The sequence below is a fragment of the Peromyscus californicus genome, unplaced genomic scaffold, assembly GCF_007827085.1.
Source record: "Peromyscus californicus insignis strain IS unplaced genomic scaffold, ASM782708v3 Scaffold_17__1_contigs__length_78620276, whole genome shotgun sequence".
In the NCBI taxonomy this organism is placed as follows: Eukaryota; Metazoa; Chordata; class Mammalia; order Rodentia; family Cricetidae; genus Peromyscus; species Peromyscus californicus.
In genome coordinates this window covers 6,383,404-6,406,965 of record NW_026294469.1, presented here as the reverse complement: position 1 = coordinate 6,406,965, position 23,562 = coordinate 6,383,404, and the positions used below count along the sequence as shown (strand labels likewise).

The 23,562-nt window shown below is 40.7% G+C and overlaps 1 protein-coding gene across 2 annotated transcripts in view; it reads left to right on the top strand.

The window, feature by feature from the left end:
* The window catches only part of Chst9 (carbohydrate sulfotransferase 9), a 270,562-nt gene extending 253,362 nt beyond the window's left edge, over positions 1 to 17,200 (top strand). Inside the window, exon 6 of one of the 2 annotated variants that reach the window (XM_052741597.1) lies at positions 15,550 to 17,200. In XM_052741597.1, the coding sequence (XP_052597557.1) occupies positions 15,550 to 16,611 (1,062 nt within the window). In that variant the 3' untranslated portion in view covers positions 16,612 to 17,200. The remainder of the gene's footprint in view (positions 1 to 15,549) is intronic. The other variant, XM_052741598.1, reaches the window with a different exon arrangement.
* The last annotated feature ends 6,362 nt before the right edge of the window (positions 17,201 to 23,562 follow it).

The following is a 23,562-nucleotide window of genomic DNA, read 5'->3' as shown; positions in this document are numbered from 1 at the left end:
AGCCATAGTTTAATCTGTGGTTTCAATGCTGACCCCAAAGGCCATGTGCATGTCCTTGGTCTGTGAGGGCAAGAAAGCTACCTTTGCAGTGCTATCTAGTAGTTTTTCTGTAACGTCATAATAGCTTTCTCGCCAATGCAGAAAGTCGAACTGAAAAAGCAAAAAAATGGGTTTATTTGAGCAAAGCAACTCCCAGGTGAGCCCTCCAGCCTCAGGGATCAGGGAAGTCACACTCCCAAACTAAAGCAAGGAGCTTATACACCCTGTAGGTGAGGGGGTGATGATGAGTCTGCCACAAACTGGGTTTGTGCCCAAGTAAAGTCAAAAACTGACCGCTGTAGGTGGGGACTTGGGCTGTTGACAACTTCAGGGGAGGAGCCGCTGCAGCCGCCAAGAGTGCAGAACTGGGTTTCTTGGTGCCTCTTCTTTGTTGGAGATTTTCTGAGAGGGCGGAGTTTGGAGGGAAAGGAATGGGGCTTTCTGGATCAAGCAGGAGTGAGCTGGAGGTCCCAGCCAAACACTGTCAATGACTGCACACTCACCGTTGAGAATGAGAGACAAATAGAAGGCTTCTGTGACAATCTGTTTCCCCACCCTCCACCTCACCCCAGACACAGTCTAGACAGGAAGTCACTGAAGAGAACTCTTGAAAATTGTGATAGGGATGCTGAAGTGTAGCTCTTCATAACTGATGGTTTCTTGCCGGGGTGAGGGTAGGGAAGGACTTGGTTTTCTTTAAGGAACTGGCCACTGGGAGTTTGGCCATGTTCCAGTGAGTATATGGCCAACAAAAACTGGACTTGGTTTTTTTTCTTTCTTTCTTTCTTTTCCTTTCTTTCTTTCTTTTCTCTTTTTTGGGGGAAGTCACAAGGGTGGGGAGCAGAGATCTGGGAAGACTGGGAAGTGAGTGTGATGGGGTGCATGATGTGACATTCTAAATAATCAAAAATATTATGTGGGAAAAAAAGCAGAACATCTTCAGTTTTAAAAATGTCAAATAGCATAGACGAACTGTTAATGCCATCTTTGAAGGTGGCGGAGCCACTTGCTAGAGGTGGGGTGGTTTTCACAAGGAAGCTAAGATTGAGTATTAATTTAGAAGAGCTTGAATGTCCCAGAAAGGACAGGGTGGAAGAGAAGAGATGTAAATAGCAGTGAGAAGTGGCCCAGCCAAAGCAGTCTACAGATATCACCTGAGGATCAGGATTTTAGTTTGTATCTGGCAGGGCCAGTCCAAGCTGTCAAAGAGCAAAAAAGAAAGTATCTGGTGAAGTCTAATTTGGTAATAATTTGCAGTAAGTCTAGTTGGGACGAGACTACAGAATACCCAGTGAAGAAGTAATAAGTCGCGGTCTACAAAGTACATCACATTATTGATGGGTAATAAAAAAGAGGAAATAAATTTTTAAAGATGCAAGCACGTTGTAAAATAGTCACTTTACTTTCTGATTTGTTACAAAGGCTTTCAGATGTATGAATGGGTGACCAAAAAAGCAACAGGGCCATTTCAAAAATACAAACGAGCTTGGGAGGAATGAGGTGGCTTTGTAGGTGTTTGCTTTGAAGACAATTTCAAGGAAAAGCCGACTTCAGATTTCATTCCTTGTATTCCTGTTATTATTAGCATTGTTGGGGAGGTGGAGCTGGGGATTCTCTATAACCCTCAAGTGTAGCATGCCATTAATGTTAATATTTGCATTATATTAATGCATATTATTGTAGATGTAACCAAAGGTCTTATAAAATAAGAAACACAGAGCCAATTCAGAGAAGACAGCCAAGAGGTCAGAGCTAAGAGCCTCACCCTTCCTGATTCAGGGATCCTCTCCAGCCAAGAGAGCTCTCCGAAAAGGACCTACTTCCTGTGTGTCTGTCCTTAAAGTCTTCCTGTTCTGCCTTGTCATTGGTTGTAAACCCAAACATGTGACTGCCTCGTCACTGCCTGAATGTACCGCCCTCCAGGTCCTTAAAGGCGTGCGCCACCGACGCCATGCACTTGCTATGACTCTGATAGCTCTGACCCCCAGACAACTTTATTTATTAACATACAATTAAAATCACATTTCAGTACAAGTAAAATACCACCACATTTCCCCTTTTCTATTTTAATAAAAAGGAAAAAAAAGAAAAAGGTTATAACTAACAAAAGAAAAACTATATACAAAAGTACAATGACTATATACAATATATACAAGTAATAAATGTCTAAACAATGTCTAGTCCATTTGTATTTGACAAATTCAGAGAAAATAATTTCATTATCTATCCTATTTTGTTAAGTCCAAAATGTATCTAATTCACTTTCTATCCTAATTAATCTTCAACTATAACTAACTAACCTTCAACTATAACTAACTAATCTTCAACTCCCTCAGAGACCCAAGAAGGAAATAATATTAGCTAACAAAAATAAAAACAGAAAGTGCATGCAAGCAACTTCCAAAAAATTTGTGAGTTGACAGAAACAGCCAGCTGCCTGGACAGTCACCTGAGGTTTCTCCACAGTGTTGGGGCATCATCTTCAGCCTATAGGCTTAGCATATCTGACAGACTCATTTGTGAAGTAGGATGTACACAAGGTCGACAGTTCAACCTCACATTGGGTGAGAGCAGTTCATGTACCAGAAACACCTGAATTCCACTAGTGTCATGTCATGATTCAGGATTTTAAATTCTGGAAATTGTTGTTGATTTTTTAATTCAGCTGTCCATTCTTGGCTGTGTATATATGGCTTCATCTTAGCATCCCGTTCTTCTCCACATCCCTCTGTCAAATGCCAGTTTACTATTGCGAGGCGTGAGCTTAGTTACTCTTCAAGAATAACTGTTTCAGCTGCTGTTCCATTGCACATCAGAAGCCATCGGCCCACTGCCTATTCAGCTGCCTTCGAAGAAAAGGGCACTGTACCTTTTCCAAATTGCGAAGGCCACTTCAGGGATGGTGCCATATTGTCCTGGCCTCAGAAGATGCCTTTTGATAAAGCCATAACCACACTCGTTTTGGCAAGAATCAGTAGTCCTTTGTTTCATGTCCTGTCTGTCCATTTTGTCAGCAGTTGATTCAAGGATACTTTGTTGTCCAGTGGCTAACTTTTGCCACAATGAAAGTTAACTCCATATGCAGTTTCTTCAATGCCCATATTTTCTCTGAAGTAGATTGATACTGCCAGGAGCCGACATGTCTCATAATCATAACAAAAAAGAAAAATTTTCTAAGTTATTAAAACATTTTAAATGCCATATTCTGTAGATCTCCGAAGGGTTTGAAGATGACCTGTCTAAAATATATCTGCTCAATTTTTAAAACATATCTAATATGACTACAACTTCTATTGTAATGTCTAACTACTAACTTTCATTTCTTTATATCCTAATAGTTGGTAATAATAACATTCAAGGATCAGAAAATTGCATTGTTAAATGAACGGTATAAGTACAATTAGAAATATACATATAGCATTTTCTAACAATATCAATTTCAATATATATAATTTGTATACAATATAAAACAATCCAATCCAATGTAAAGTATTTAAAACTAGTAATTGTCTTTTCTTCTTTCTTTCTCTTTTTTTTTTTTTTAATTTATTTTAATTTATTTTGCAATACAATTCAGTTCTACATATCAGTCACGGATTCCCTTGTTCTCCCCCCTCCCGTCCCCCTCATCTTCCCCCCAACGCCCCCCCCCCATTCCCATCTCCTCCAGGGTAAAGCCTTCCCCACAGACTGAGGTCAACCTGGTAGACTCAGTCCAGGTAGGTCTAGTACCCTCCTCCCAGGCCAAGCCAAACAATCCTGCATAGGCCCCAGGTTTCAAACAGCCAACTCATGCAATGAGCACAAGATCTGGTCCCACTGCCTGGATGCCTCCCAAACAGATCAAGCCAATCAACTGTCTCACCCATTCGGAGGGCCTGATCCAGTGTGGACCCCTCAGCCATTGGTTCATAGTTCATGTATTTCCATTCATTTGGCTATTTGTCCCTGTGCTTTATCCAACCTTGGTCTCAACAATTCTCGCTCATATAAACCCTCCTCGGTGCTTTCTTAGAAAATTGGGAATCAATCTCCCCCAAGATCCAGCTATACCACTCTTGGGCATATACCCAAGAAATGCTCAACCACACCATAAGAGCACTTGTTCAGCTATGTTCATATCAGCATTGTTTGTAATAGCCAGAACATGGAAACAACCCAGATGCCCTTCAACTGAAGAATGGATAAACAAAATGTGGTACATATACACAATGGAATACTACTCAGCAGAAAAAAACAATGGCATCATGAGGTTTGCAGACAAATGGATGGATCTAGAAAAAATCATCCTGAGTGAGGTAACCCAGACTCAGAAAGACAAACATGGTATGTACTCACTCATAGCAGGATACTAGACATGAAACAAGGATGAATTGTCTGCTACTCACATCACCAGGGAGGCTACCCGGAAAACAGGACCCCAAGAAAGACACAGGGATCGCCCAATGACAGAGAAATGGAATGAGATCTACATGAACAGCCTGGACATGAGTGGGGGTAATGAAAGGCGAGGGTCGAGGGAAAGAGAGCTTGGGGGAGCGGGAGATCCCAGCTGGATCAACAACAGAGAGGGAGAACAAGGAATAGGAGACCATGGTAAATGAAGACCACATGAGAACAGGAAGAAGCAAAGTGCTAGAGAGGCCCACAGAAATCCACAAAGATACCCACACAACAGACTGCTGGCAATGGTCGAGAGACAGCCCGAACTGACCTACTCTGGTGATGGGATGGCCAAACACCCTAATTGTTGTGCTAGAAACCCCATCCAATGACTGAGGGATCTGGATGCAGAGATCCATGACTAGGTCCTGGGTGGATCTCTGGGAGTCCAATCAACGAGAATGAGGAGGGTTTCTCTTTTTTTTTAAACAAGAACCTTAAATCTAATCTCCTTTGCTTAGCCTTTTTCCTAACCCTTGACAACAACTTGTAACCAACTCCCCTAAACAATGAAAATTATCCCAGACCCAAAACCCATTAAAAAGACCAAAAAACCACCCACCCCACACCACCTCTTTGGGAATGTGGGCGTCGTATTCTTAAAATTGCTTCCTGCTGGGTATGGGCGAAGTTATCTTTATCCTGAAAGAAAAATTTTAGGTTAATTGTCAAATTCTAGGAAAGGTAACCATATCCTTCATTATCCAGTCTGTGTATAATGCCAAAGTTCAGGGTTTATCTCAAGTCTTTATTCAAGTAGTCTTTGAGACTGGATCATCTCAGCTAGTCATCTCAAAATTGCTCTGAGCACCTTGTAGTTCAAAGCTGATCTGTAGATGATGTTTGTCAGCTTAATGATGTTATTATTGTCCACGTGGAATTGTTGTTGTTGTGGGGCCCCAACTTCTTCCTGGAGACTTCAGTTGATGTTAGGCCTGGCCGTGATTTCCTGCAGAAAACTGATAAGAGACTCGAACACAAAGACATATATATGCAGCTAATTGAAGTCTTTTTTCTAGAATTAATTAATACTCTATATGACCATTCATATCTTAACAAAGGTTAAAATGTATATATATCTATATATCTATATATTAATCTTGTAAATTTTGATATAAAATTTATACTTTATGAAAAGTTTTAAAGAATCAGAATAGAATCAAAGAGTTGAGATTAGTAATAGAATAGTCCCTTACTTAATTTGGCTTTTCTCCTGTCCCATAGCAGAAGATGGCTCTTTTATTCTGGCATGATACAGGGGGTTTGCATTTTCCTTTTAACAACATGCTTGAGTTTAAAGAAGGAGAGAGTCATTCTCCAACTCCAAAGTCAGCTTTAAATTTTAATTGAACTGGGACTATTAGAAGACCAATAGTGTTAAATTTTTAGAGAAAAGCAGAAACAAACATTTAGGAAGACATAAAATTTTTTAGATAATATATACCCATGCGCCGTTTCACTCTGTTTCCTGGGATAGATGATTTGTCCCTTTTCTCAGTTGTCTCATTTGTCCGGTGTTCTTCAGATTCCTTAACCTTCATTCTCCTAAAAGACAAAAACAAAAACCTTTCCCCAAGGTTTTTTGGGGATGTTCCTTTTTGGCAAGTTATTATCTGATTAAATGAAAAGGCATGTGTTACTGGTGTAAGTTAGTTTAAATTGGATGTTTACGATAGTTGATGAACTATCACCTCCTCTAATTAAGAGGTTTCTCTTGTTCAAATCAAACCTTTATCAATTTTGATGGTACCCACAGTTTATCTTCTCCTGTAGAAACAAAAGCAAAACCTCGTCCCCAACGTAACACATACCCTGGTTTCCATTCTGAGGTCAGCACATCCTTAAAGTATATAGGCTGATTTAATTCTGTAGTTTTTTCTATTATCCAATGTCTCTCTGCAGCTGTTGTTCCTTTCTCATTGGCATTAAGAAAATTCAAAGTTAATAGAGCATTATGCAGTCTGTTTCTGGGGGTTTTTGTTACCCCTTTTTGTTTATTTAGCATATCCTTTAGAGTTCTGTTTGATCTTTCTACAATTGCTTGACCTGTAGGATTATGTGGTATGCCTGTAATATGCTTTATATTGTAATAAGCAAAAAACTGTTTCATTTTAATAGAGACATATGATGGAGCATTATCAGTTTTGATTTGTGCAGGTATACCCATGATGGCCATAACTTCGAGCAAATGAGTGATTACAGAATCAGCTTTTTCAGAACTCAAAGCAGTTGCCCACTGAAATCCTGAATAAGTATCGATAGTGTGATGTACATATTTCAGTTTTCCAAATTCTGCAAAGTGAAACACGTCCATCTGCCAGATTTCATTCCTTTGAGTACCTTTTGGGTTACATCCAGCTGGTAATGGCGTTTGATTGTAGAAGGAACAAGTAGGACATTTCTTTACTATTTCTTTGGCTTGTTGCCAGGTTATGGAAAAATCCTTTTTTAAACCTTTACTATTGACATGATGTTTTTTATGAAATTCTGAGGCCTCCAGCACATTTCCTATCAATAATTTATCAATCTCATCATTGCCTTGTGCTAGAGGGCCTGGCAGACCAGTATGGGATCGAATGTGAGTTATATATAAAGGATGACTCCTTTTCCTGATTGTATCTTGTAATTGAATAAATAGTGAAGTTAATTCTGAAGCATCAGGGATAAATTCTGCAGTTTCAATATGTAATACTACTCTTTCAGCATACTGAGAGTCAGTTACTATGTTGAGAGGTTCTGAAAAATCCATTAATACCAACAGAATAGCATACAATTCTGATTTTTGAACTGAATTATAAGGACTTTGAACCACTTTACTTAAATTTTCTGATTTGTAACCTGCCTTTCCTTGTTTGTTGGCATCTGTATAAAATGTACGAACTCCAGATATGGGCTTTTCCCGTACAATTCGAGGCAAGATCCAATCAGCTCTCTTTATAAGATCAATTCTATCGCTTTTGGGATATTTGCTGTTAATTTCTCCCAAAAAATTACTGCAAGCTCTTTGCCAAGGTTCACTTTCTGTCCATAATTTTTCAATATCCTCCTTAGTTAAAGGTACGACAATTTCTGCTGGGTCTATTCCTGCTAATTGACGAAGTCTCAATTTTCCTTTCCAAATCAAGTCAGAGATTTTTTCCACATAAGTTTTTAATTTTTTATTTGGTTTATTTGGTAAAAATATCCATTCTAATATAATATCTTCCCTCTGCATTAATATTCCTGTTGGAGAATGCCTAGAAGGTAAAATAACCAAAATGCAATCCAGCTTTGGATCAATACGATCCACGTGTCCTTCATGTACTTTCTTTTCTACCAAGGCCAATTCTTTCTCAGCTTCAGGTGATAATTCTCTTGGACTATTTAAGTCCTTGTCACCTTCTAAGGTTTTGAACAAATTATGCAGTTCATCATTTTTTACCCCAACAATAGTTCTTAGATGAGAAATATCTCCAAATAATCTTTGAAAGTCATTAAGAGTCTGTAGTCGATCTCTCCTAATTTGCACCTTTTGGGGTCTAATTTTTTGTAGCTCTATTTTATATCCTAAGTAATTAATAGAATCTCCTCTTTGTATCTTTTCAGGAGCAATTTGTAATCCCCAGCAAGGCAAAATTTTCTTTACTTCTTCAAACATTCTTTCTAAAGTATCTGCATTTGAGTCAGCTAGTAAAATATCATCCATATAATGATAAATTATAGATTTAGGAAATTTTTTACGTATCACTTCCAATGGCTGTTGTACAAAATATTGGCACAGAGTTGGGCTATTCAACATTCCTTGTGGGAGGACTCTCCATTGAAATCTTTTAACCGGTTGAGAATTATTGTAAGTAGGCACTGTGAAAGCAAATCTTTCTCTGTCTTTTTCTTGTAAGGGTATTGAAAAGAAACAGTCTTTTAAATCAATAACTATGAGAGGCCATCCTTTTGGTAACAGAGTAGGCAAAGGAATTCCAGATTGTAGAGAGCCCATTGGCTGAATTACTTTGTTAATTGCTCTAAGGTCTGTTACCATTCTCCATTTACCAGATTTCTTCTTAATAACAAATACAGGAGAATTCCAAGGGCTGGTTGATTCTTCAATATGCTGAGCATTTAACTGTTCTTCTACCAGCTCTTCTAAAGCCTGGAGTTTCTCTGTTGTTAAAGGCCATTGCTGGACCCATACAGGCTTGTCTGTTAACCATTTTAAAGGTAGAGCTGTTGATGTCTTTGGAAGATCATCAGTTGTTGTGCCCTGTTCTTGTATAATATGGATGGCTGGTGACCACTCAGAATAATGCCTTCTAATATTTCTCTCAGAAACATGTGTTAGTTTATGATTTGTTTCTGAGATTGGAGGGATGTTAATCTGAGTATTCCATTGTTGTAACAAGTCTCGACCCCACAGGTTCATAGCTATGTTAGCCACATATGGTTTTAATTTTGCTCTCTGTCCTTCTGGACCTATACATTCGAGCCATCTTGCACTCTGTTTCACCTGAGATAATGTCCCAATTCCTAACAGTTGAATGTTTACCTCCTGAAGAGGCCAAGTTGGATGCCAAAATTCTGGTGCAATTATGGTAACGTCCGCACCTGTGTCTACCAGACCAGACAACAAAACACCATTTATTTTTATGGATAATTTTGGTCTTTGTTCATTAATAGAAGTTTGCCAAAAAATTTTCTTTATGTTTTCTCCTGAATTTTCTATTCTCTCTGTTTCATCATCCTGAGCAGCATGACTTATTCCAATAGGCATTTGGTTATTTAATTGTTCTGAGTAGTTGTTTCCTCTACGACTGCAGGAAAGGTTTGAACTGGATTTGCTATTGGGGCCTGCATGAGGCCCCTCTGGGAGTTTCCCGAAGACTGAGGCAAAGGATTACCCTGTCTGTCCCTTGTTGATCTACACTCGTTGGTCCAGTGTTTTCCCTTACCACACCTTCTGCATACTCCAGAAGGAAGGGGCAGTCTGTTGCCATTGTTCCTTGAAGAAACATTGTTTCTAGGAATGACCTGTTTACAGTCCCTTTTCAAATGTCCTTGCTTTCCACATCCAAAACATCTAACATTCCTCAAACCTCTTGAAATTGCTTCTCCTACCCACGTATCATCATGCTCATGAGCTTCAACATTAACTGTGTCTCTAATCCAATCTTCCAAAGGTGCAGATCTTGCCTTTAATGGCCTGATTATTGTTTTGCATGCTGCATTCGCATTCTCAAAGGCCAAAGTTTCAATTATTATCTTACTAGCTTCTGAATCCGGGACCATTCTCTTTACTGCTGAAGCCAGTCTTTGTAAAAAATCTGTGAAAGATTCTTTTGGGCCTTGTACAACCTTTGTAAATGACTCAGTTTTTTTTCCTGGTTCCTCAACTCTGTCCCATGCATTCAAGGCTGCTGTTCGACATAAAATTAGGGTTTGGACATCATATAAACATTGTGCTTGTGCTGAAGCATATTGACCTTCTCCAATAAGCTGATCCTGGCAGACTTGTATTCCTTTATCCCTCCACTGTTTTTCTATGTTTTTAGCTTCATCCTTGAACCAAGTTAGCCACTGAAGCCTTTGACTGGGTTCAAGAACAGCTTGTGCCAGCTCCCGCCAATCCTGTGGTACAATCCTATTATATGTTGACCAAGAGTTTAACATTTGCTTTACATACGGGGAATGCATGCCATAAGATACTATTGCCTCCTTAAACCTTCGTAAATCTAACATTTCAATTGGAGCCCAAATATTTTGTGTAGTCATTTGATCAGGCAACTGCTGTATGGTTACTGGACAAACTAAGGGTGACTGTGTGAACACAGGCTTTCTTTCTGTAACCCTATGATCCAATCTTGAAGCAACTTCACTGTTAGTTTCTTCTGTCTGAGTTTTTACAGGTTTATCAAGTTTTTCTAAAGCTGTCATCCTGGCACTTAAATTGATTATCTTTTTAAATTGTAAAATAAGAATAAGCATAGTAATAAAAAGCATAATTCGGTCAACAGTAATCTTCTCATATAGCTGTTCCATTGTCAGACTGTCTAAAATTGCAAACAAAGCCCAATTTTCTTCCAATGAACACAGAAAACCCATTTTTTTTAAATGTGGAAAAAATTTCTCTTTTAAATAGTTTCCTTTAAAATATTCGATATGTTAAGTGACTTACCGAGTCCTCGTAGAACAGTACCAATCCAAGGGAATTTCAAAACAGCCTCCTAGTGTCCGAGGTGTGAATCCAGAGAGAGAGAGAGAGAGAAAGAGAACACGCAAGAACCGTAGCCACAAGTTCTGCCTAAGAACTTGAATCCAGCCACGTGTTCCCGCTTGAGCCTAGTCAAGCCTTGGCTCTGGCTACCTTAAGCTCCAACCACGTATGTTGGCTTTACAGGCAGGGGCCCTGTTCGGCAGGGCAGGCCTGAATTGTCTGTAGCACCGGCTTTAAGCAAGTAGCTCAAAGTTAGTCTGGCCTGAGGCCAAGCCGACCTGGGCCCGGGCTAGGGAGCCGGCCGCCCTGGCGGGAAACGGGACCTGCCGGCCGCCCTGGCGGGAGACCGGACCTGCCGCCAAGCCAAGTTAAGCGGTTTTTAATGGATTCTTGTCACGTTGGGCGCCAAATGTAGATGTAACCAAAGGTCTTATAAAATAAGAAACACAGAGCCAATTCAGAGAAGACAGCCAAGAGGTCAGAGCTAAGAGCCTCACCCTTCCTGATTCAGGGATCCTCTCCAGCCAAGAGAGCTCTCCGAAAAGGACCTACTTCCTGTGTGTCTGTCCTTAAAGTCTTCCTGTTCTGCCTTGTCATTGGTTGTAAACCCAAACATGTGACTGCCTCGTCACTGCCTGAATGTACCGCCCTCCAGGTCCTTAAAGGCGTGCGCCACCGACGCCATGCACTTGCTATGACTCTGATAGCTCTGACCCCCAGACAACTTTATTTATTAACATACAATTAAAATCACATTTCAGTACAAGTAAAATACCACCACATATTATAGTTTAATATTAAAATCCCTCAGTCCTGGAAAGCTTTGGCTAGAACTGGAAGGAGTCAGATCTGAGTGGAATGGCAGGGCAGGAAGGCACCAAACCCTGAGAACAGCTTTTATAGAGTAAATAGGAATGATGGGACGGGTTCTGGGAGAAGATCTGGAAGCACTTTGTGAACCTCTTGCCATCTCACTTTCAAGAACGAGCTTTTTTCCTATACCTCAGTTTGGCCAGAGTAAAAGAAATTGGCTGGCCTGGAGAGAAAAATCTATGAAGAGTCAGAAGTCTAACCCTTAGTACGTGGTGAGCCTTTCCCTCATTCTGTTGAACTTATTGCTTGAAAGCTGCTTGGTGATCACAGACAACTGACAAGGGTGGATAAACAGGAAGCAATCTGTCTGTCCCACTCACAGCCTGGCATGGCGTCTGACCTTACATTTGAGTTCTGTCTCGTCTTTAAAGTATTCGTGTCCACTGTAAAGCATTCTTTCCCTATAGAAGGAGAAGAAATCTTCAGACCACATTCTTTCTTTTCTGAATTCCCTTTGGTACTGAAGTTGTGTGGTCACCAAATGTCACCACTGCCTATGGAACTCCAAGAGAGCTTGTTTGATTACAGTTGGGAGCCTCACCCACAGAGACTCTGCTTCACTGTGTCAGCAGTGAGGCCCGGGGACCCAGAATGGTGACAAGCCCTGCTGAGGCTCCAAAGCAATTCCAAGTGACGGACCCATCTGATTGGGCAGGCAGACAAAGCTCTACACCCCACACCCACCATAGTACAAATGGCTCTTCCTGTGACTGTTCCTTTTCTCTTCCGCCAAAGACTTGTTTGAGCACAGATATTTGGTGCCTTACAAGAATCAGTCGATTATTTATCTAAGTCTACCTTGACCTTTTGATGAGCACTATTTTTTAATAAGGCAATAAAATTTGGAAATCATCACTAAGTCACCATCACATTTATTAAGTCAGTAATTATGTCTTGCTTGAACCACAGAGAACAAGGTATTAAGGCCTCGGTGGTAATATTCTAATGGGTTGGGGTGGAGTTGAATGGAAAGAATAGAAGTGAATCAAGTCATTTCACGTGGTTATTAGTACTGTGGAGAACAACAGCAGCGTGCAGTGAGAGGATCACAAGAAGCAAGGCTCGGAAAAGCTTCATTAGAGGAGCTTCCTGAGAAGTAAATGATGAAGAACGCCCTGTGCGTCTGCCAGAAGCCTGAGTATGTAGTTCAAGTCACCAAAGGATTGCACAATGGGAAGCCACAGTGAGCTGGACCGTTAGGCAGCGGTGCTCAGAGAAACGATGAAGATGGCTCAGGCATCATTCCTGTATGTGACGCGCAGAGGTCTTCTGTTACAGATGAGGTGGCTAAGGAGCTGAGCTCACTGCGTATTGATTACGATATGTAGGGTTAATAAGAGAAGTAAAGATGCAGCGTCTGAATTAGGAGCCAGAGTCACCAAGACATGAAGCAGAGAGCTGTGGCAAGATAAAGGTGAAGAGACTCCACAGAACCCACGTTTCACAGGAGCAGAGGTCTCTCTGGGAGCTAACCTGGAAGCAGATTGGACGGGAGGGGAATAGCCCCTTACTTCTTGGCCCAAGGGACACTTGGCTCCAGACAATGAAGTTTCATTTGCTTGAGAAAGGGTAAAGTGAGCACAATATGGAACCTAATAAGAGAAAATTATAAGAAAAACATTCTAGCCGGGTGGTGGTGGCGCACGCCTTTAATCCCAGCACTCGGGAGGCAAAGGCAGGTGGATCTTTGTGAGTTCAAGGCCAGCCTGGTCTACAAAGCGAGATCCAGGAAAGGCGTAAAGCTACACAGAGAAACCCTGTCTCGAAAAACAAAAAACAAAAAAAATTCTAGAATTCTGAAAATGGAAGGGGAATTTGATGATGACGGAGGTCTAGAAGGCACAGCAGACGCCTGATTTTCTTTTTGTTTGGGTTTATTTGTGAGGCAAGAATTTGTAACTAATTAAGTCACATACAGAGACACACAAATCACAGTCTAGAGAGTAATGAACAAGTGAGGAAACTTGAAATTCATTTTAGCATGGTGATAAAATAGTGTTACTACTTTTCTTGAAGTAACAATAATTAATAATAATAAAACAATAATTAATTTTTATTTGTAGTGATAATAGAGGCGTTAGTTATATACATAATCATGGCAGCTTGTTACAGTCCTGTGGGAGACCAGCTTCCATTTTTTCTCTATGGTACTCGAGGAGAGAGAAGGATAAGAGATTGAGATAGAAATATAGAGGAGAGAGAGACAGATAGAAACACTGGATAGCCTCTGGAGGGTCTGGATCATTATCCACTGACCCCTTCTGTCTCTTCTAAATGGCTGTTTATAAGAATTCCAAGGGGTGGAGCAAAGACCTTCCCCTAGCTCAGCTAGGTGTAGACCCTTCCAATCACCTAGTAACAATGCACATGGTCGAGCAACCCTCTAATGCAGCCTTGCTGGGTAAAACAAGCTCAGATCTCACTAGGAAACTTCTGTGGGCCTCCACATGTCCTCTGTGAAGTATTTCTCATGCACATCTGCCAATAACTGTGTGATCTTTCCAACATACAGAAAAGTCATATATAATTGATGACAACTTTATGGACCATAAATCATTGATCAGAACAAAGAAGGAACTGGGGCTTTGAAGAATCCTGGCAATCTCTGGGAAAGATAGCAGATAAATAGCTTTAGAGTTGAGACCTCAACTAGGTGGCTTAACAATTGAGACGATCTGAGGCAGTTCTTCCATTAGGCTAGACAGCTGGTTTATGATCATTAGAGACACTTCACAAACTCCTCTCGACCATCTTCTGTTTAAGTTGGTGGAGGCCCACTCTGTCTGAAGGTGCCTCCAGTACTTGTTTCTCTGCCCTTTTACTCAATTAGGAGAAAATTCTTAATTATCTTTGAAGACTGAAGTCCATTCGTCTGCAACATTTGAGGGCAACTACCATCAGCTACAGACCATTGTAGACACAGGGGATATAAATAATAAATCTTAAGGAGTCTTCCCACTTCCTCTTCCTGTACTCTGGCTGTGCCGTGTAATACCCTCTCAATACATCCTTTATTTGTAAATTTCCCAATAACACATTGAAGATCCTAAACATTTATCACCTCTCTTTTCCAAGTCTAAGTGAGATCATGCCCACTCTATGTTCACAGCCCTCCAATAGCTCCTTAGCTTACTCAGAGTAAAAGCCAATGTCTTTAAGAGTTTTGTTCTTATTAGAAATGCCACATATAAATCCCAAGTTCCATGGCTTCCCTATCCCAGCCAATGAAAGTTAGAGGAAGGAAATAATCAAAAGATAACCACTTAGAAAGTGGGCTAGTAAGTCAGGCAAGGGGAATAATAGCTCAATCTACTTTTAATATAATTTTACACAATAAGACATCAAAGATATCATTCTGAATTCTTGACTTTTTCTTCAAGTCAGGAAGATGGACAGTCTTATACATGAATAAAAGTATATGATATTGTGACTATAACTCACATTGTCATGATAAATGAATTGAAAATAAAATTTTTCAAATGAACAAATACATTACTTTTGGTAAATGCTGATGAAACTGAAATATTTGTTAGGGTTTGATAATTAGTCTTATTACAATTTTTAAGGTGTAGTTTATGAATTTGAACTTTTCTATATATTACAAAGTACCTACCCCTAAAACAACAAAAGATTGCTGTCTAAATATAGCTCTGGGTTGCATGTCCATTCAGTAATACTACTTGGAAATAGCAGACTCGGTGATTCACTAAGGCACTGAATGACTGAGGTTTATTTCATTGCATTACAGGCAAAATCAAGACAGAATTCCCAGGGCCCTTTCATCTCTGTCTTAAGGATACTAATTTTTGTTTTCTATTGCTGGATTTTCTGTGAAAAAAATCTTACTATAAAATGTATATTCAGCCTGCCTTGCTAAATTGTTTCTCCCAGCTTATGCTTAGGATGCTCTTCTCTGTAACATCTGAAAACAAATATGCGAGGTTCTTTATCTACTATCCACACGCTTCTGAATGTGCATCTAATATGTCTTTTTCCTGTTTTAACAGAACTCCGAGGTATACATGCCTGAGGACCTAAACAAGAAAACAGGAAATCCAATCAACTTGGGGAGACCCACTAGGGTTTTAAGGAAAAGCAGCTATTCACAAGGGGAGAACAGAGCTCCCCAGTCATCAACAGATAACTCAATAGGAACACATCAAGGAGCTGAGCCCATTGAAATGAACTGGCCACTGGTCACTCAGCCCTTAAACACAAGTTCAGTCCAAGGCCACAGATGGCAGAAAGCAGGTGCAACCCAAGAGAAACGTAGGTCTTTCCTTCATGAGTTTTGCAAGAAATACAGTGGAGTAAATGATCCCCAGTCCAACATTTTTCAAATGGTATCCAGGATCTATGTAGAAGACAAACACAAAATCCTGTACTGTGAAGTACCAAAGGCTGGTTGCTCTAATTGGAAAAGGGTTCTGATGGTCCTAAGTGGATTGGCTTCCTCTGCGTACAATATTTCTCATGGCACTGTGCACTATGGGAAGCATCTGAAGACATTAAATAGCTTTGACTTAAAAGGAATATACATGCGTTTGAATACCTATACCAAAGTTGTATTTGTTCGAGATCCCTTGGAAAGATTAGTGTCAGCATTTAGAGATAAATTCGAGCATCCCAATAGTTACTACCATCCAGTATTTGGGAAGGCAATTATAAAGAAATACCGACCAAATGTCTATGCAGAAACATTAAATAATGGATCCGGAGTGAAATTCAAAGAATTCGTCTACTATTTGCTGGATGCACACCGTCCAGTAGGAATGGATATCCACTGGGAAAGGGTCAGCAAACTGTGTTATCCATGTTTGATCAACTACAGCTTTGTAGGGAAGTTTGAATCATTAGAAGAAGATGCCAATTACTTTCTCCAGCTGATTGGTGCTCCAAAGGAGCTGAAATTTCCAAACTTTAAGGATAGACACTCCTCTGATGAAAGAACCAGTGCTCGAGTGGTAAGGCAGTATTTAAAGGACCTGAGTAGAGCGGAGAGACAGCTCCTCTATGACTTTTACCACTTGGACTATTTGATGTTTAATTACACAGCTCCACATTTGTAATTTGCATTCATTTTCTAAAGCCCTGCATTGACTTAATGATGATGGCCTGAAATCAACTACTGTAATTTTCCTACAATTCTCTGTATGGGGGAAATTTAACTAAGTGAAGTTGTCTTGATTGAATGAAGATTTTTTTCTAAACCAAAGAGTATGACAGCAATTGGCACAAAGTTATTGGAAAATCATCTCAAGGAGACATGTAAACAACTTGATGTGCTTTTAAATGTTGGAGAAAGAGCTGTTTTGGCATCATGACTTATACCATGGAAGCAATAATGTAGCCAGCTGTTACATTAACCAAGAAAGCCTCTTGCATGTAAAATAAGGGGGTCAAAAATGGAGAGAACTATGTATCCAAATCCTGGCATCTATCATCTACCATGCAAGCATCTATTCTTAGCAGTCTGTGGCACATGCGTCAGATGACTGGGTGGTGTTCTTACTCCTGAATCTCCCTATCTACTGTGATGATGAATCCATTGTGAAATGTTTGGGCATAGGCATTTTACTATCGATCTGGAGGCATTCCGTGATTTACAATATAACAATAGAGCAGAAAAACAGATGAAGCTCTGGCTTTTTTTTTTTTTTTTTTTTAGCAGCCAGTAAAAATGCACAACATGCTAAGATCAAAACAACAAAGGCCACCTTTCTCTTCCAGGAAAAGCTTCAGGGGATTGATTTTCTTTCTTTTCTTTTTTCCTGGGGGGGGGTAGGGGGAGGAGGAAGGAGGTTGAGCCCCCCATGAAGAGACAAATGAGCACAACCAAGCAGGTCCTCATTTCTAAACATCATCAGATAGAAATGTGCTCTTAATTCTGCCTTAATTGGAAAGGGGGCAATTGTTTCAGGATGGAATAATCATCAAAACCAAAAGTTGCCGTTCTGAATATAGAGCTCTAACAATAACAGTTTTATAAGAATCTTACTTGAATCAAAGCTCCATGTGCAGTGTTTTCTGTGCGGAATGCACTCTAAGAATAGCTTTGGTTTGCAGTCTAATTATTCAGCTTGGGAATAACTTTTTAAGAACTAATATACCACTTCAAAGACAGGTTATGTTCTAGAGAATAAACATAACAAGAGCCCCTAGAAATGTTTTTAATAGGCTTATGCATAAGCAAATTAAGGTATTTTCTTCTTAAGTTTAAATACTCTATACTAACAAAGTCAAATGCCATTGCATTCAAATATTAAATCAAAGTCTTTGGAAAATAGGACCATGTGTCACCCTTATGAAAAGTTGTAATGCACTTTGGAAATTTTTTCCAAGGGTTCTTAAATTTAAAGACACATTCAGATGAGAAGTACATTTTAATTAGTTAACTACTGCCCTGACTTAAGCAAACCACATGTCAATCAAATCCTGTGGAAATGTTTTTCTTAAATATGTTTCTCTTCCTACGCTATCATTTTTTGATCAGTAAATATTCAGCTGTCTTGCAAAGAAAGCTAGGTCTTAATATTTGAATATTAATAGACCGAGATCCTTATAGTCATACGTGTCTCATTTTGATTTTCCATTTCATGGCTGAGTATTCATAAATTGCTTCACTCTGCACACACCCGCCCTATCTCCTCCACATCTCACATGAGTGGGTGAACTGCAGTGAGGCCACATCAGCAGCAGTATTCAACTCTGCACACCAACCTTTGCCCACTTTCCACCCCATTTCTTTATGCCTCTAGACCATCCCCTTAGCCGAGTAATCTAAATTATATAAATTAAAGTGTTCAGTACTGGGTACAGTGGATTCCGTGCAACTTAGAGACCCTGAAATTATCTTTTTCTGAGAGAGAGAAAAGATAAACGCCTATTCTCACATCACTCAAAGCTCATTTTAGACAGCGCTTGCTACAAAAGCAGCATTCCTAAGGAAATAAGAAATAATGAAAACAGCAAAAATATATTTTTAAACCTTCCCCCCCACACACACTTTCATTGCTCTGGAAAGGAAAAATGAAAATACTCTCTGGTATTAGCATTTCTCATACACTGGGGGAGGGGACATGTTTGTATGCCCTATTTAAACATACACAAAACCTTTACCTGTGGAGAAGTGAGAGAGAAGGATAATGCAGTGTTCTCCCCAATAGTCACTCTGTGACTTTTGCTGTGACATGATGCCACCGTGCCTGTGGTTTCACGTTTTGGAGTCCCAACTACCAACCCTCTTCCACCACAGTGTGAAAATACTAAACGGAAACTTTCAGAAATAAACAACACACACGTGGTTTTTAAATTGTGCAACATGCTAAGATGTAATTTCTCCCTTCCTCTCTATTGAACCTGAAATCTCAATCCACCCTTCAACCAGTGCGCCCACGTTTGTTGTTTATGCTCCTACCAGTGGGAGCCAATGAGGTTATCACCTTGACTTTCTTGGGACGACAATGTTTGTGCTGAAGTGCCTTCATGTCATAGTCTCATGTTACATCACAAACCTGTATCTTGACCTCACTTCATCTCATGGGGCTAGCATTATTAGAAAAAAGATGAGTGCATTCCTACACGGTGTTTTAAGAAAGAGAGTAAGTGAAAACACATTGCCATACATTTTATTACAGTGTATTTTCATGTGTGTTTTCTTTTTATAAGTTATTCTTAATCTCTTACTATGTCTAATTTATAAATTAAACTTCACCATAGGTATGTATGCATGAAGAGGAAAACAGTAATCTATATAGAGTTAGGTACACCCTGTACCCTCAGGCATCCACAGGGGAGTTCAGAGCACACCCACCATGGATAACAGGGGACAGCTCCACTTGCCCTTTTCTGACTTTTTCTGCCTACATAACTAATCTTCTCTCTTCACCCCTTTCTCAGATAGACTCCAAGGCTGACACCATGCACAGTCATGCATTCAACAGACCAGCTTTGACCTTTCTCACTGAATAACAACCTTCTATACACCCTCTCCGTTAGATGACTTTGTCAGAGCCAACGAAGCCAGTCACCATCCTAGACCTGTTGTTGTATTTAAAAATCTGCTTCATCCATCTGCCTTGAACTGTCCTCCATTGTGGGACAACTCAAGTTCACATTCATAGTACCTGCTTGTGCACATAAATCCATGTGGTTGCACCACTGGACAAACAGTTTCATGAATGGACTCAACCTTGCAGATGCCCAACTTTCCCATTTTAAGATCAATTCACACGAGATGTGATTACACATCCTCTGAAGAAGCCCTCAAGTACCTATTTGCTTTAATACTGGGCAGTAGCTTAGTGAGACTCTTCATTCTGCTATTCCTGTCTGGAATTCCTATAAGATAACAAGTTGGAAATGAATCTGAAACCACAGTTACTTAACTGGAAACCACCTATGCATAGGCACGATTGCTGTGATTGCCTCCAGAGACTGCCACAACCTGTAATGGGGTGTATATGTACAAAATACCCAATTTTCTGATTTCCTCATGTGTGTTTGGAAATACCCATTAAGTCAATGGAAATGTGAGGCCTCATGCTATCTTCTCCAACTTCACAGTCTATAAAATATTCCCCAGCAATTCAAGGACTATTTGGCTGCCCTTCGTAATTAGAAAGAGGAGTGAAATCTTGCATTTTGTGAGAACTTATTCTCTATCTTTTAAAATAAATAGTATGTAGCGAAGAGCCCCATATAAGCAGATATATAGAATTTTAAATATCAGAGCAGCTTTGATGTGTATCTGGAGGAGTTATCAGAATTGGGGACAAATAGGCTGGGTGGTAGTGAGCATCCCCCTGCTGTGACTTCTCATTTGGTGTCTTGGGCATCTTCAGTCCTGGGCCTCCCTGGCACGTGGAGCAGCAGAGCCTTGCCTGCAGCCAACATCCTCAATGTGTTCTACTATTTCAGAAAATACTAATCAGTAGACTTTACCCACCTGGGAACTTTAGACCAAAGTAAACTCAGTTTAATCCTACCTTAAGGAAAATTCCTGCTCAATTATAATTACTAACAGTATCATTATCATACAGAACATGTTTCCATATTTACTGTGCATCAGGCACTCTTTAAAAACTTGCCACATATCCACCAGTTTAATTCCTCCAGCCAATCTAGCTTCAGTGCTGGCGCAAGCAGCCCCCTTCCTTCCCACGTACAGTAAGAGAACTAGGAGCCAAGTGCTCAGGTGAGTTGTCAGAGGGCACAGCTGGAAATCCACGGGGAGCCAGCGAGCCCCGCTAACAAACTCATTTTTAGACTAAAAGTGAAAAGTACATAATATAATCTTAAAGTATTTTTGAGACAGTCTCTCACTATGTAATGCTATCAGTCCTGACTCCCTCTGTAGACCAGACTGGCCTCAAACTCGTAGAGATCAGCGTGCCTCTGCCTCCAAAGTGCTGGGAATAAAGGTGTGTACCACCACACCTAAACGAGAATATTTTGGATATGGTCATGCATTTAGCTAGCTAGTTATTGCATTTCAGGTCAGCTCATCTCGTTATTACTACTGAGTTAAGCTGATATGTTCCATGATTTAGAAAGAAATGAGTCTTTTGGTGTCTGCTGTACTCTTTAGTTGGCACTTGCTCAAGAAACATAGTACTTTTGAACAAGTAGAAGGGTCCATGGAACAAGTTTAGCCTAATAAAAACACTTGGCCAAGAGAGTCTGGTCAGAGTAGATGTACTGCCAAGTGAATAACCAAAAAATAGCAATATATAGAAATAGTGTCATCAAATTGTGTGCTCACAGCGTTCCCTAGGACCTAGCGAGGAAGTTGAGGCCAGCTGGAGTTCCCAGTTGAGCTTTCTCTCCATGGCTGGACTCTTGACTTCACATTCCCATGGCAGGCACTTTGGTGTCATGGATGGATGCGCGATAGTAACATCTGTTGGAATGGGAAACCTGCCCTGTTCTCAAGGGCACAGTGCTTTACTTTAGAACCTTTTGCTGTTGTCTTCCTTGCCTGGCATAGAATGGGTGGTGGGCAGCCCATGCCCAGACAAAGGGCCTTTGGAGGACACTATGAGACAAACACACCTGGATCTGAAACTGGGGGCAGCTCGACTTCCAGACTCTGCTTCTCAGTGAACTCAAACAGCACATGACAACTTACAATATAGTATACACTATGTCTTAGTTAGGGTTTCTATTGCTGTGAAGAGACACCATGACCACGACAATTCTTACAAAGTAAAACATCTCATTAGGGCTGGCTTACAGCTCAGAGGTTTAGTTCTTTAATGTCAGAATGGGAAGCCTGGTGGGCACAGCCAGACATGGTACTGGGGAGGTACCTGAGAGCTCTACATCTGGATCCGCAGGCAGCAGGAAGAGAGAGAGACACTGGGCCTGGCTCCCCAGTGACACACTTCCTCCAACAAGGCCACACCTACTCCAACAAGGCCACACCTCCCCATAGTGCCACTCCCTTTGAGCCTATGGGGGCCATTTTCTTTCAAACCACCACACATTATAATACTGAAGAAGGTTACAGCTCAGAGAGAATCATGGTGAAACCTTCTAGGCTTCTGTCAGGAATGAGGCAATAATTCTTTGTCTGAATTAATCTCCAGAATCATCTAAGCATCAGATAAACCTAGATGCAGGAAGATTACAGAAGAGAGTATGAGAAAAGGTTTGTGTAAATACCCACTGAGCTAGAACGTGAAGGCTTCTCCTATGAAGCACAGTGCCTGAAAAGAGTGGAATCAGGGGGTTCAACAGAACATCCCACTGCTCAGTTCTCACAACTGCCGAGTCCCTCGCTGGCCTCTCACTTCTTCCCCAAGACCCTGCCCTTCTATGCTTTCTATTCAAATCCGTGTCATCCATCCTCCCTTCCCATCCCTAAGTCTCAGTTAGAGTTTCACAGCTATTCATAATGCTCTCCTCTCTATGTGGCTATACATAGGACCGTTATACATTACTGTCACCGCAACTCCCTGAGGAATCTCTTTAGGTCATTTTCAAATGCCATCTCATCGTAGACAATCAATCAGATCCATGGGAAAAGGCAAAATTATTCTTGCTTCACATGACATGCATCAGATCTTTCTAGAGTTAATGCAAACACACATCCCCCCCCACCATTTTTTCCTCTATTATCTGCTTGCTTGTTGCTTGTACTTCCTCTTATGGATATACAATTGCTGTTATCAGGGCTGGCTAGATGGCTCAGCAGCTAAGGGTGCTGGTTGCTCTTGTAGAGGACCTGGGTTTGGGTCCCAGCACACACATGGCAGCTCACAACTATCTGAAACTGCAGTTCCAGGAGCTCCAACACACACTTTCATCCTCCTCGTGAACTTCATACACACCAAGTACACCTACACACATGCAAGCCTAAAAATAAAGAACTCTATTTTTAAAGTTTGAAATCTCTGTCATCATTGGAATGTATCTTAGCTTTTCCAAGATCTATGGCCTGTGTCCTTTTCAAGCAGAAGAGATGTGTGTGCATTTGGTTCACTCTGCCCTGGGTCTATCAGAGCAGGGCATGGCCAGCCACTATGAGAACGCTTCGGTGCCAAGATTAAAGGCATTTCTCTTAGTATTTATGCTTACTTATGGTTTCCAGACACTTGGAAGCCTGGTGGACCTAGACGGAAGAGTTAAGTCAGAGGAACTAAAGGGAGTGATCGTGGTGTTTTAGCTCTTTAAGCTGATTACATGAATAACTTACACCTGCCCAACTTAAAAGTGGACCTCATTGGTTATGTTATATAAGCATCAAGGTTTGAAAACTTGTGACAAGGGCCAGAAGGGAAATTCTGCTCATTGCAAAGAAGTCTCACTTAACCTTCAGAAACCACAAGTGCTCAAAACCCATGAGCTGGATCCAGAGGGACGGCTCAGTTGAATGAAGAACTTGCCACACCAGGGGTAGGACCAGGATTCAGATCCTCAGCACCTGCATAAAAGCAAGCAGGCTTGGTGGCCCACTCAGGAGGTGGAGACAGTAGGTTCCCAGGACAGGCAGGCTAGCTAGACCAGCTCTGTTCAGC